Source organism: Dermacentor albipictus, chromosome 2 (assembly GCF_038994185.2).
Source record: "Dermacentor albipictus isolate Rhodes 1998 colony chromosome 2, USDA_Dalb.pri_finalv2, whole genome shotgun sequence".
NCBI lineage: Eukaryota > Metazoa > Arthropoda > Arachnida > Ixodida > Ixodidae > Dermacentor > Dermacentor albipictus.
In genome coordinates, this window is record NC_091822.1 from 51,788,922 (window position 1) to 51,800,940 (window position 12,019).

The following is a 12,019-nucleotide window of genomic DNA, read 5'->3' on the forward strand; positions in this document are numbered from 1 at the left end:
TTGGGAAATTTCCACTTAAAGAAATATCGTGTATAGTGAGCGTATGCTGGAGTTTACTGGTGCAAAAATTTGCAACAATCTGCCGTATGACTTTAAACGTACCCACAACTTCCCGTTGCAATAAAACACCACTACTCTAAAATGAATGACACACTGAGTTCGCGCTTACAGGTGATATTGCCTGCACGTAAACCCATGCCTATGCCTATATCTTGTTAGTGACGTGAAATTTTTTTGCGATGTGACATGGTACTATGCATAACCTGTCATCAATGCGATGTGATATTAAGTGCTCTTTGCGACCTGGGGGATGTGATATTACTTGCAGTCTTTCGTAAACATTCAGTTTACGTTGCTATATTCCTTGTGTAATTTGTAGGCGCTCCTGTTAAATTTATTGGATCTAGTTTAAGCTATTTTCTTACTCGTTGCAATTAATACTCTAACGAGTGTTTAGAGTGACTATTAACTTTCTTGCACGTTTATCGTAAACTTATGTGAATTGATGTCCCTAATTTTTACAAGCAGTTGCCTGCAATTCATATGGGTATTCATAAGGGTATTTGGGGCTAGTCAAGCTGCTACGAGCAGCTTTTTTCCCCACTTTACCCCCGCAAAGTTGTATTTTAGTTTTTGTGGAAATAAAGCATACATACAGACATACATACATACATACATACATATGTTCTATCGGACCCTTTACTAGCCGCTGGCTATGGGTCCAAGCAGTGTGTTACGTTCATAATGCAGCGCAGCAAATAACGATGAAAGAAAAGCAACAAACACGGTAATCTGTCAGTATCCGGAGCGCAGGTCGCTGGAGGAAAAAAAAGTACGTGGGTACCTGGAGGCAGTCCAAGGCGTCATCGATTCGGGGCAGTGGGTGTACGTTCTTGCGCGTGTTGTTCAGGTGTCGGTAGTCAACAGAAAAGCGCCAGCTGCCACCTTTCTTTTTGACTAGCACCACAGGGGTGACCACAGTCTGGACGAACGTTCGATAACGCATTTTGAGAGCATTTTGGATCAGACTTGGATCACAGACTTTCCGCGAGAAACACGCGATGTTTCTAAACACGAGCCCTATCCGGTGGCGGATCGGGCTCGTGTCCTCTGTGTGAATATGATGCTGGACAACATAAGTTTGCTCGACAACAGTGAACGATCGTCGGAGTCGAAAATGCCATAGCATGACCCCTGGACGCGGAGAAACCTCGTAGCTTCAGCTGGAGAAATGTCAGCAGGGATAATTCGTACAACGGCGTCGGGCGGCGAAATGGTTGTGTTGCAAATCAAGCATAAACAGGAGGGACTGGTGGGATCCAGCGCACAAATGTCAGACTAGAAGGTGCTTCACCTACATGGCCACTATATCGGCAGTACCTTACCAGCATGTTGGAAACTGTTCAGAACAGAAGAGTCAGATTCCTCTCATTTAAGTACAGCCATATTTTTTGCATTACCCGAATAAAAAAAGACGTTTCAGTTCAGTCATTGGAAACTCACCGGGTGACCGCTCTTCAATGAATGTTTCACAGGTAGATTATATCAATAAATCACACAGTATGCCGATTCATGGACACATGCGAACATCACACCACCTTGCACCGTCTGCCGATTCGTGGACACGTGCGAACGTCACAGCACCTTGACAAGATGCTCAGTTTCAGGCGCATAGACGGTCACACGCCGGCATTTAACTTATCAGTGCCTCGTGCTGTAGGACATTGGAACAATCCTCCACCGTCCACCGGATTCTCGTGACATCCTCCTAAAGCAAAGGCAGGAGCGGAGACGTTTTGGACATCCTGACTTAAATTTAAACAGCCAAAAGAAGAGGGACTGGCGTCGTATTCAGACGAATACATAGCCCAAACTGCACAACCTGCACAGAATACACCCCACGAGGTTCACTGACGAATGCCCGTGGGGCACAGACACATCCACACTAAAGCACATTGCATGGGAGAGCCCCAAGAGGCCTTCGCACATAGACAGCCCAATAATACACCAACATCTACTGATGAAGAATAGGCAGTGAGATTCATGACTTGCGGAAGAGGGTCGGGAAAACCAATTGGCTCTTTTAGACCAAGCCCAGCAAGCCACTCGTTCCAGTGGGGCCCTGGAATAGAGGCCCTAACTATCGTGCCTTATTTCATTTATTTTTCAATAAAGTTTTTACTCACTCACTCACTCCGGAGCGCATCGCATTCATATCAAACCGCGAATCTCATCGTCAAAACATAAATACGCTCTTTACTAACATTGTGAAATGAAGTTCCAGTGTACTATTTGTAACTTTTACAGCGAACTGTATATGCCTAGGGTATTTCCATCATCTGCGGGTTAGCAGTGGCTAGGCACAACCGCGCGAACACGCTCGTGCCACTGCTCACGAGTTCGTCGGCGACGCGTTGCCGCTTATTGCTTAGACGGGGTATCGGCCATTCATTTGCAAGAGGAAACTATCGCCGCTGTCGTCGCCATCATCATCACGATCTATCGTCATCAGCAATGGCTCGAGCATCATCGACTTCTTCCACAGCTGGCTCCGTTGCTGCTCATCATTCCAGCGTAGAATTTCATTTCTCTTCAGAAGGCCTCCTAGGTCACCTAAACAATCGAAGCAAATACTACATAGTTGCAGAAGATGTCAAGGGAGCCTATGATAACGTTAGCCATGACGCGATCCTCAACAACCTCAAAGGCACCGGCTGCAGCACTAGGACCTACGCGTACGTCAGAAAGCCGCGCGAAAGCTTCCTACTTCCAAACAGAGGCAGCCCGCAAGGGTTGGTCATTTCACCGCTACTCTTTAACGTAGCTATGATCATGCCCATACTCCCCAAGAACATACCGGATCTGCATCACACGATGTATGCTGATGACATCACGCCTTGGACCAGAGCTACGAATACTAAAAGGCAAGAAAATAGCCATACAATAAGCCGTAGACACCATCGAAAGCTATCTCCGAAACTGCGGCCTCCGATGCGCCAACGATAAGTCTGAGCACCTCGTCCTGAAAGCAAGAACGAGAGGCCTGCCACCCAACTACGAAGAGTCCGACCCCAGTGTCACCCTCGACGGGACAACAATCCCGAAAGTCGGCACTATACGAATACTTCGACTCCACATACAAAAGGACGAATCGGGAGCTGCCAGCTTACCGACACTACAACGCACCCTTTCGCTACTCACACACCTCGTCAAGAGGATCTCAAGCCGGACTCAACGAGCAAGACACGCTAAGAATACTACAAGCACTGCTCACCAGCCGCATCATATATGGCACGCCGTACCTGGCTTTCAAGAAGGTTGAAATAGAAAAGCTCAACGTCATGATAAGGAAGGCAATCCAAGTCGCCCTGGAACTCTCCGCCATGGCCTCCACTTCACGTCAGCTTAGATGGGCGTCCACAACACGTGGCAAGCGCTCGCCGAAGCGCAGAAGAACAACGAAATAGAACGACTCAAGCTCACGCCCACAGGGAGATCAGTACTCGGACACCGGAACTACAGCGAGATGTACGCCGCAGACACGGACAAGAAAGAGCGAATCCCACCTGACGTTCGAGAGTGCATTTTCTTCGCACGTGTCTCGCGCAACATGCATCCCATGTACCACAAGAGTAGAAGACAGGCTAGAGGCAGCGCCATCAAACGAAGTTTCAAGCATGACCCGAATGCCCGCTACACCGACGCGGCCAAGTATCCGCATCAAAACACGTACGCTGTCAGCGTCGTAGACTCCCGAGGCTGCGACTTAGCATCGGCAACCGTCAAGGCACGCAACCCGGAAACGGCTGAAGAAGCGGCAATCGCTCTCGCCACCACCACATGCACAGACGCAGCGGTTATATTCGCCGACCCTCAGGGCGCCTGTAGAAACTTCTTGAGGGGCCGCATCTCGGCCAATGCACTCAAGATACTAAAAAGACGAAGCACTCCATTCCCGTACATCTGCGCAACCTGGGTACCCGGACATGAGGGATTAGAGGGGAACGAAGCGGCCAACGCCGCTGCCCGCGAGCACGTCAGCCGGGATCCCCTCTCCCCACGTGCTAAACGACCCGCGATAAAAGAGGCGGAGACCGTACCCACCAGCTATTAAGCCATATTACAAAACTACAGGCTCGAGCGTCGAGTGTACCCTCCACCATACCCTAAACTAGGCAGAGAACAAAGCACGATGCTTTGACGCCTGCAAAGTAACACGTACACTCACGGAAAGATAATGCATCGCCTCTAGCCGACGCTCCACGGCTACCTCTGCCCACTCTACAACGTACCCGACACTCTGGCGCACTTGCTCCTGGAATGCTCGTGGCAGGAAGGCAGCGAAATGTAATCGGAAACTGACGCAAAACGAGCCCAAGAAGCAAACCACCTAATCGAAGCGTGGGAGGACAAGCTCGCCCTCGGGGACGTGGAAGACCAACGACAACTCGTCGCCAGGGCCAAGACGGCAGCCGAAGCCAGAGGGCTCCTAGACTAAGGAGCCTACTCCCCTTAGGGTGATACCGGGCCTCGCTCGGGTCACCTCGGGCCTCGCTCGCTCGGATTTCGAATAATAAACGTTTCTTTCTCTATCCTCTCTTCTGTCGCCGTAATAGGGAGGCCGCGTTAAAATGTTTTGTATTCACGGTGGTACGAAAGATTTCTTCAGGGTTATATGAGCCATTCGTTGTCTCATGTGACGGACGCATTTAATAACATAGGTGATACTAGAATGTGCGTGCATACCTATCGTCACGATGACCACCGATCAGGACAATAAATTTGTTCGTACCTTTGTTCAGAATTCTATGTTGCCTCAGTGCCGTACGCTAAACAGCTTCGCTAGTCATGCACCTTTACTGAGTGTAATGGCTCATTATTTTGTTACCTTTTCATTTGAAGCTAACTTTTTCTGTTATGCAAAAACCGCAACGTACTCTACATAAATAAATTGTAAAGAAGGACTGCAAGGGCATAGCGGCTCGTAATCTTCAGCACTCTCGCTCGTGAATGTCCCTCGCGCACCGAGTCAATGCTCTACCTAGACTGTCGCCGCTGCGCTACTCCTAGTCCGATAGAATAACCACCTTAACAAAATAACTAACTAAATAAATATGGTGCTTCTAACATATCCTGCTAGTGCGCTAAGAGACCCCAGTTTGATTGTCCCCATCATACACTTAGATTTTACAGTGGAGCTTTATATGGCTGGCCGATTTCTCCTTCCATCCGTCTGTCGCCTGTACGCCGAAGACTCCTGGGGCGCAACCCAATGCGCATGCGCAAAATATAAGAAAAAGAGAGGCGCCTGTTTGTTTGCGTCAGTAATCACGTCGCTGTTCTCCGTCGCAGCCGAGCGCGCGCGCAGGAGTTTTTTATTTATATATACTGCAGCCTCGGTGAGGCTATTGCAGGAGTGGGTAGAAAAAAAAGGAAAGCAAGAAAACGAGATACAGGCCCAAAAATAAATATGAATATCAAGTATATGTAATTGCTTTCAAAAATTCTTGCATAGGTAAAGAGCGGATGCTTCCAGGCAGTGCATTCCAGAGTTCAATGGCCAGTGGAAAGAAGCTGTGCTTGAACATCTCCGTTCGGCAAAAGAAAGGGACAAGGTTGAGATTATGAGAACTCCTAGTGATAGAAGGTGGACTAAAGTTCAAATAATTATTTAGTGTATCAAGGCGCTCAGAATGAATAAGCGTGTGTAAAAATTTCATGCATTCTAAGCGGCGGCGAGATGAAAGAACTGTAAGACCTGTAGCTGTATAATGCGAAGAAGGGGAAAAATCTCGGCTATAGTTGCGAAAAATGAAGCGCACAGATTTCTTTTGGACTGATTCTATCTTTTTAATATCGGATTTCTTATGAGGATTCCATATGATGCAGCCATAATCAAGAATAGGTCGGATAAGTGTTTTATACGTCATCAGTTTGGTATCCTTTGGAGCCTTACGCAGTGAACGATGGAGGTAACCGAGACGTCTAAAAGCTTTGTTACATGTGATGTCAATGTGTTTCGACCATGACATGTCATGGGAGAAATGAAGACCAAGGTATTTAAATTCGGTTACTCTTTTTAAATCTTGACCATGGAAAGTGTACGTGAAAGGTGATGGAGATGGGCGTCTTCGAAATGGGTATACCATGCGTCATGCGTACTAGTAACGAGCAGGCAGATTTTGATCAGCAACGGCGCGAGCAAAACCGGGAACGAGCTCGTCTACGTCGTGCCGACGCTGCAGCCCGGACACAAGAACAGGCTCGTGCAGCCGAGCGCAAGCCGCAACTGTGTACCGAGGATGCGGCAGCCTACCAAGCCGTGATTTAATGAACCGTCGGCATTAACCCACTGATAAACACCGGCGCCGCATGTTTCAGCTTCGCTGGTTAGCCATCTGTACGGACGGCTTCAGCGGTTATTTTTTTTTTAAAGCAATACCAGAGGCTGACTTCGCGGTTCGGCGCAGTCGCTCCCTCATTTTAACACCAAGCGTAGCACGAAGGACTCAACTGTAACAATTGACATGCTCGTTATTTCTTCTGCTAAATGTCGAACAAAAATGTAATATAATCAACATTTTCCAGTCCACTAGCTTCGCATACTTGCGCAGCCAAACGCTTCGCGAAATACTGGCATATCAGCAACAGCATCGTCACAGAAAGTAGCTTCGGCACGAAAGCCGGCATCGAAGCACCTTGTGTAGCACCACACCATGAAGAAAACCTGCACTGCCGAATGGTCCGGAAGGTTCTTCAGCCTCATGCGGAACGGCTCTTTCGACGCATTCACGTAGCCGTTGTAAGCAACTTGCAGCGCAAATAGTTCGGATGTCGCGACGCTCGCGGTGTCCTCGTCACAATCGTAGCGAGAGGTAGCCGCCAGATTGAACAAGGCTGGGTAACCACACCCATCTCCACGCTTTCCTGTACTACACGCGACCACACTGAGCACTTTCCTTGCCAGCGTTGACCCCAGCGACCCGTACAGCATTGCATCCGTGCCATCCGCAAAATACAGTGGCTCCATGAACGCTGTCGCAGGCATCACTATGGCGTTGTGCGGTAGGTCGTAATTGATTGGGTGGTCGTAGTAGAAATGTGGTAGGCGAGACAGCTCGTCGTAGACGTTCTTGATGATAAGTCCTGACGCATTGCGTCTCGCATATAACCACTGATGAATGTACGACCCTTCGCCTCCTTCTGGGAACCGCCAGTAGAGGTCTTCGAGCTGGTGCTCCATGGTGTACCTGGGAGCTGGTGCAAGCTTGAGGGCAAATTTTCCAAGCAAATTCGGATGGAGTTTTGTCATCAAAACGCTACGATTAGCTGTTGTGGCCGCAGCTCGTTGAGATGCATCAAATGTGCTCTTTGCAATTCTGAACACAAGCTGCTGGACCGTTTTCCGCGTACTGCGGGAAAGAAGTTTCGTAGCCCATTCAGCAGCTAGAAGCAATTTGTAAACGTCTTCAACTTGAACTGCGCACTCGAGTCCTTCATAAGTGTCCAAATTCCGACCGTCCGGAGTATTAACGGCGGATGACATCACCAGCCACCACCCCAGCGCGTCAAGAAGATCTTTCTTATTGAAACTTTTGAAGATGTCGAAAGACCTGTCCAAGTAGGCCACGTCGCTTGTCACAAGTAAGTCTGTCTCCACCAGAGGGTAGATCATTTGAAAATGTTTGTTTAGAATAGCCTCAAGCCTAACGACTGTGAAAGCTACCGTCTTCTTCGCAATTTGGCCAAACGTAAATATCTGCGATATACCGCCAATGCTCGTTATCGAGCTGGAGGTACGGGACTCGAAAAGCGTTTCGATTATTTTCGCCTGTATTTGGTATGTTTTCTTCATTCGCTGTTGTAGATTCACTTTATCAGGCATCGTAGTGTTCGATGGCTCCGAGGAGAGAAAATTGAAGTAGTGAAACCATTCTTTACCAAACAGATCGGCGTCTCGGAATTTAAAAAATGGTGGCAGCCTAACTACCGGGTCCATCGAAACCTTCCGCGGGTTTTTCTCTTGGTAGCGCATGAGCCGAACATGTAGCCACAGTGGAAGCTCCCATTTAACAGCCAATTCAAGAAAAAGGTCCAAGGGCTCGACGTCGAGTCTAGGGTCATCAGGCCAGTTGACATGACGATCTCTCAGAAATCCGCGCAGCTCCTCAGCAGATCTGTTTGGATAAAAGATGTCAGATGTGGCCATTACTTCTTCGTGTACACAGCATATCGTTGATGCATCGACGAGTGTAAAGTTACTAAGAAAGAATAATGCGCGTATCCGTATCAGCAAACGATGTTCTTAGCTCTCCGCACCGAAATTTATCAGAATTATAGAACTAAATAACGACTGCAGCCTTCCAATTCATATTTTTTTAACAAGAATATTTCAGTAATTTGAGCTACTATTTGAAACCTTCATTCAAAAATACACTGCTAGATGCACTACAGGGGTTGGTCATTTTTAAGTGTTCCGGAATTTCGAAAATCGCCTGACGCAGATAGCATAATTATTCTACGTGTGCTGGGTTATTCGAAGAGGACATTCCGATCAGGGGAAATGAAAGCACATATTTATTGAATTAACAAAATTGCACCAATTAAACTAATGAATTACTTTGTAGTGATATTGATATTTACGGATTGTAGCTGGTAGGTTTGTAAGGCCTATGCACTTGAAATGGACTTCCAGGATTGCACCAGTTTTTATATATTATTTCCCGAAGTGTGCGATGAAATAGATAGGGGTTTCAGTTACTTTTGTGCTTCAATGGATAAGACAGCCTTTTGTTGAATATTAGTGGAACAACAGTGCATATTTATTGGGAGTTATTGGCGCATATCTCCAGAATTCATTCCATCTGGATACGCATCGCAAGTACACCTGCTATAAATCGCAAACTGAATTTAAACAGTGTTTTAATTTTTCCTTCAAGGAATTTCCGCCGCTCTCACGGAGTAGAAATTTCAACAACGGGCGACTTTTAAAAATTCAGGAATTCATAAAAACTAACATCCCGTATATATGTGGTTTAGCGTTCTAACTTCCTGCTCTTGAGAAATTTCTTTAAATTTCTAGCTTGTTCTCCTAACAACGTTAGTTGCCTTAATGTGGCAATTCCATGCACAGGTACTTCAGTTACCTGATTCTTCGTTTTCCTACATTTATGTGAAGAGCAGGAACTCTTGTTCCTGATTTGCAATGAGTGACAATCATGCTATTTAGAAGGCAGCGAAAACGCAATGGCAGCAAAAAGCACTACCAAGATTGTCATTGAGGAGTGTAAAAGAAAGAGATATCTTTAAGGAGGACAGTTACAGGCACACTCAGTTGACTTCTATAAAATTTATCCTACCAATATTGATCATAATCTCGTATTTACTGTAACAAGCAAACGCCACATTTCATACTATGTTGTCTAGTAGCTTACAATTAGTGTATTAGATTTTGCAATTAATAATTAAGTTTCGAGAATTACTCCCGATAGTCTTATTGCCATAGAAACAAATTTTAACGCGAAAGCATTCCATGCCCCCTTACGCGAAAATGCGGTGTCGAGGACGGCGGCGTGAAGAAGCGGTGGTACCAAAAAAGTGCCCGACAGCGTAGAGTTAGAACACGGCGGCTCCACGGTTCTGACTAAACGTGCGCCTAGTACGTGAGTCATTGGGAACGTGATGGTGCAGCCAATGGGGAGGAGGTGACGCAACGTCATGAGTGTATAAAATGAGTCACGAACCTCAATGCACTCTACTTCATGACCAAAAAATGCTGAATAAGTTCTACCACGGAAAGCCAAACCGAAAATATTTCAACAATACAATGCTTTCGCATTCACACACGTAAGGAGTCGTCAGCGTGTCTGCAGATTTTTTTTTTTTCGTAAAGCCTGAACAACATCGTAACAAACTTACAATTGAGAAGAAAAGTTGGCCAGAAAGCACATTTTTTCCTTTGTAGTACCGGCGACAATCATGCGAGAAACATCAAAGTGTGCGGTATTGCATGTGTTGATAAAGGACTTTAAAAAGCTATGAAATTCAAAGAAGCAGTGATAGATACGTAATTTGAGTAATGACTCTGCCTCATTATATTAGAAACACAGAATTCGGGACGATGAAAATTCTCTGTGGCTGAGGGTCAACTACTCTATGGCACAGATGATCAAACGCTGTAAAAATATTACTGGCACCCGCTGACCTACTAGTCAATAGGCACGTTGACGTGAGATTCAAATGGGATAGGCTTTCGTGCTGTGACTTCTACCATATGTCACGCTTCTCTCACGAAATTGTGTGTTCCCAAGAAATGTAATCGACATTTTTTCGGACCTTGCAAGAACGGCAGGGAAACGCATGGAATGTCAAACTGTCTTCAAAGAGGAGTTGTAGCGAGTCATGACACAAATGTGTGATGGCGTCTTTCTCGCTTTTAAAAAGGAGAAGTTAGCGCCGAAGGTGATCTAACTCCGGCAACTCCTAGTCATACTGACAAAATTGGCGACAAATTTTCCACAAAGACTCCAGGATTGTAGCATCATCCATGCCGAGATTTCAGATTCTACTGATGTTGCTCGCAGCAGCTGCAGGCGAGTTTTTATTATGCGATGTGACGTAAGACGCGTTGCCCCCATGTTTGCTCTTCCCCGCATTACACAGGCTCAACCATGTAAGGGTGCGTCTGCACCACCAGGCGTTCAGTGCGCTGCGCTACCACAGCCCTGAGCACATGGGGGTGGGACCTTCCCGATTATAGCCGTGCGTAGCTTAGCCATGTCTGCGGAAAAGAGTGTACTGGATGTTTAGCTGAGGCGGGATGTTGAGACCTTTAAGGCCCTCCGGCGGAGGGAACACATCTCTGTGGCTTCAGCTTCACGTACACGGCCTCCCCGGCCTGACTCTCCTGAGGGAAGTCGGCTTTCACCTTTTCCTGTCCTCTACACGCTCTTTTTATTTTCTCTTTTTTTCACACCTGCCCTGTCTTCTCTAGTCTTCAAACTTTATGCTGCAAGGGTTAACCTTGTGTGGCTAAGTTGCCTTGGTTATGTCGTATTAGGTTATTGCAACGCTGTACAGCTGGCATTGGCAGGACTTGCAGGGCGGGAACTCCTGTCCCGTCTCTTTCTTGGGTTTAATGCCGGGCGGCTAGTACCTCGCTGAAATTAAATGATGGTTCACGGCGTCATCTTCCTCCCCCAAACTACCTGATAATTTCTTTTCCAAACGGAGATACACCTTGAAACTCAACTTCTTTTTATCAGTGCGAAATCTTCCCGTTATCACGTCATACGTAGCGAAATCCTCTAAAAGACTATGAGAAACATTTCAGAACTTGTGGCTAAAAGTCTCACAGACAGTTGGCCCAGGCTACAAAGTGACTAAAATGGTGGCTAGCGGAGACCTCTCGCTCGAAGTTCACTACAAGCTTTAACGTGAAAGGATATCGAATCTCGTAACATTTGCGGCGTTCATATCACGGTGACAACTTTAACGTGCACCTAAATCTAAGTACACTGGTGTTTTCGCATTTGGCCCCTATCGACATGGGGCCGGCGTGGCCGAGATTCGATCCCACGACCTCGTGCTCGGCAGTTCAAGACCATAACCACTGAGCAACAAGGACACGGTAAAGAACCCCATGTAGTCGAAACTTCCTGATCCCTCCACTGCCGCGTGCCTGATAATCAGACATTGGTTTGGCATGTAAAACCCCATAATTTAATTTTTAATTCTAACGGTGAAGCCTCATCAGTCAATGACTACAGCAATAGATGTCATTTCACGTTATGATTTCTTAAGCCCGATTTCTTAAGCTACTAGAGGGATGGTAGGGCCAAAATGCCGTCCAAGGTGTGGATGATAACTATCAAGAGCGATGGCAGAGATATTCCGACAAAGTATGCGATTCTAACATTTGGGACCAGTGTACTGCCACAATTCTTTGAAACAGGGTATGCCAAGACAAGAATACGACCATATATCTCGAATCCGACTCGACGTTTCAGATGCGAAAGAT

General features: G+C 46.7%; 1 protein-coding gene across 2 annotated transcripts in view; it reads right to left on the minus strand.

Annotated features, from left to right (window-relative positions):
- Positions 1-6,509: 6,509 nt before the first annotated feature.
- Positions 6,510-12,019, minus strand: part of LOC135904325 (uncharacterized) — a 35,511-nt gene continuing 30,001 nt past the window's right edge. The window contains exon 4 of one of the 2 annotated variants that reach the window (XM_065434946.1): positions 6,510-8,177. In XM_065434946.1, the coding sequence (XP_065291018.1) occupies positions 6,593-8,177 (1,585 nt within the window). In that variant the 3' untranslated portion in view covers positions 6,510-6,592. The remainder of the gene's footprint in view (positions 8,178-12,019) is intronic. The other variant, XM_065434948.1, reaches the window with a different exon arrangement.